General features: G+C 41.9%; 1 protein-coding gene across 1 annotated transcript in view; it reads right to left on the bottom strand.

Moving 5' to 3' along the window:
* ago3b (argonaute RISC catalytic component 3b) overlaps positions 1-2,305 on the bottom strand; it is a 10,982-nt gene that overhangs the window by 8,244 nt on the left and 433 nt on the right. The window contains exons 2-6 of the mRNA XM_035681899.1: positions 1,925-2,059; positions 1,644-1,731; positions 1,398-1,545; positions 955-1,074; positions 442-534 (exon numbers count right to left, since the gene is read on the bottom strand). Coding sequence (XP_035537792.1) covers positions 442-534; positions 955-1,074; positions 1,398-1,545; positions 1,644-1,731; positions 1,925-2,059 — 584 coding nt within the window. The remainder of the gene's footprint in view (positions 1-441; positions 535-954; positions 1,075-1,397; positions 1,546-1,643; positions 1,732-1,924; positions 2,060-2,305) is intronic.

Here is a 2,305-nt window from a genome sequence, read left to right as displayed (position 1 = left end):
TTTTTATGGCAGACATGCAAAACAGAGACTTATTTCAAATTAAAACTGCTTCGATGTATGATTTTTAAAACAGCATGCATGTGTGAAAGAATATAAAAACCACAGCAAACTCAAAAAGTAAAAGTTCAGACAAAAACAGGAGAAAACGTGTGAGACAGACAGGATGCAATGAGGGAGAACTACAACAGTTATGGATGAGAGAAAAGAGATAAAAAGGGTTTCCCCCAATAAAATTGTTCAACTCAGATTAAGATTTGTATCATCCAGATGAAAGAGTTCCTCAATAGATTTTGTTGTGGCCGGCAAATGTCAAGAGTTATTAGTCAAACTTTTATGACGACTAAAGGAAACCCCTACCACCAGCACACAACAAACACCACATGCAAAATGGAAGCGTGAATTTAAAAGGAAAGTACCGATAAATTGATTCCAGTAGCTCACCCTGCCGCCATATGCGAGCCATGGGGGCCGCCGGCGACGCCGCCCGTCACCTGGCGAGCCCATCCTCATTCTCGCAACGCGGAACTGAAACTCCTGAACGAACCGGGTCCGGGCCTCGTAGTTCGCAGCTCCTCATCCCTAAAGAGGGAGATATTAACGTTTTATAAAAACAGCAAAAAAATAAAATGGAGGAAATTAGATGGTAGTAAAAAAAAAAAAAAAATATACAAAAAAAAAAAAAAAAAACTAGACTAAAATGAAAACTAACTGAAAGTAAATAAAAATCTACAGGAAATGTCTTTCTGTGAGTCGACTGCCTTCAGAATATCTTTCTAAAACTGGCCTCTGACAAATACTCCATTATTATAAAAAAAAAAAACACTGAAGCTAATAAAACAACAAGAAAAACTAAACTGAACGAGAAAACCCACTCTGGGAAAATCTAGATGAAAATAAACTGAATTTAAAACAAAAATTAAAAACGAAAATGAAACCGGTCGACAGGAAACTCACCAGCCTGCTGATCTCCTCCTGTCTGTCTGGTGCAGAGCGAGCGGTTGCTTTGATCATGGTCGACGTCTGGTTATCTGTCAGTTTTTTAATGCAGCGCTGTCCGGCTACAATGTTGCACACCTAAAAACGGCAGTTCGGGTTAATCGAGCATTTTACACACACCTGATAATCAGATTGAATTACTATTTAGTTTCACTTTGTTCAGCGAGCCTGATTTTGTGTTCATGTTTGATTTTATGGTTTCTTGGTTAATGACGGTGTTTTTTTTTTTATTTGTCCGAGCCAATCAGGAGTACTGAGGCTCAACATTATGAAGCAGCAGGCGGGACGTAAAAATGTGTAAATAAATTATGTTTTATGGTGCTGATTGTGTTTTGATATTCCTGATTTATGACTGGATGTCTGAAACTAAAGACTTGCACACTGTTTACATCAGTCCTTACCTCCAGAGGCAGGTAGGTGTGTTTCTGTTCCTGGCCCACCTGCAGACAAGGCAGGTGGGGGTACTTCAGCTGCAGGTTGTACTTCTCTCTGAAGTACTGCGCCACCGTGCGTTCGACGGTCTGACCGTTCTCGAGCTGCAGCGGAAATCTGTGGATTTGAAAGTAGCGAGAGTCTCCAGTTAGTGTAAGCCAACGACAGCTTTGATTGCGGTTTAACAGCCGCTGGAGTGCGATATAGAAACGTACGTCTGGAGGCTGGCAGGGCGTCGTGTCACGTTGCAGACTCTGTACTTCCTACGCATGGTTCCACAGTGTGTCACTTCCACTTTAAGCCCTGTGAAGATGGTGGAGGCATCGAGGTACATAAGCAGTGAAAGTGATTGAAACTTGTCTTCAGAGAGTGGAACAACTGAGTAGGCTTTAAATTCCTCCAACAGGCTTTCATCTGCACCTCCTCATACGCATCAAATAAAACAAAAACGCAGCGGCAGAGTGAAAACAAGCACTGCCTTTCCTCGGCGACATACCTTTGATCTCTTTGGTGAACTTGACCCTGTGGGAGTCAGCGAGAGGGCGGGGCTGCTCGTCAATGCTGTGAATGTCCAGGACCTCGCACATGAACTGGATGACTGGCTGGGCTTTATAAAAAGCTGTGGCTGACACTGAAACGATACAGGACAAGGTCGAACTGTGAATCACTGTGAAAAGCCATGAAGCACACAGATTACTGGATAATGTGTAGCAGACTGTATAACCTTTAAGACGAACATTAATGACCAGTTCCTGCTCATTAAAGGAAATACTGCAGAAAAACTAGGACTTTTGAGTCGGTCGTGAAGTTTTGAGTAAAACAAAAGACCAGTTTATTTTGATTGGTATTCATTAAACAGCACTGTATTGATAAAAAG

The sequence above is a fragment of the Morone saxatilis genome, unplaced genomic scaffold (genome assembly GCF_004916995.1).
Source record: "Morone saxatilis isolate NCDOM2014 unplaced genomic scaffold, NCSU_SB_2.0 Contig9, whole genome shotgun sequence".
Lineage (NCBI taxonomy): Eukaryota > Metazoa > Chordata > Actinopteri > Moronidae > Morone > Morone saxatilis.
Note: the sequence above shows the minus strand (reverse complement) of the source record. Positions and strands in the feature narration are given on the sequence as shown.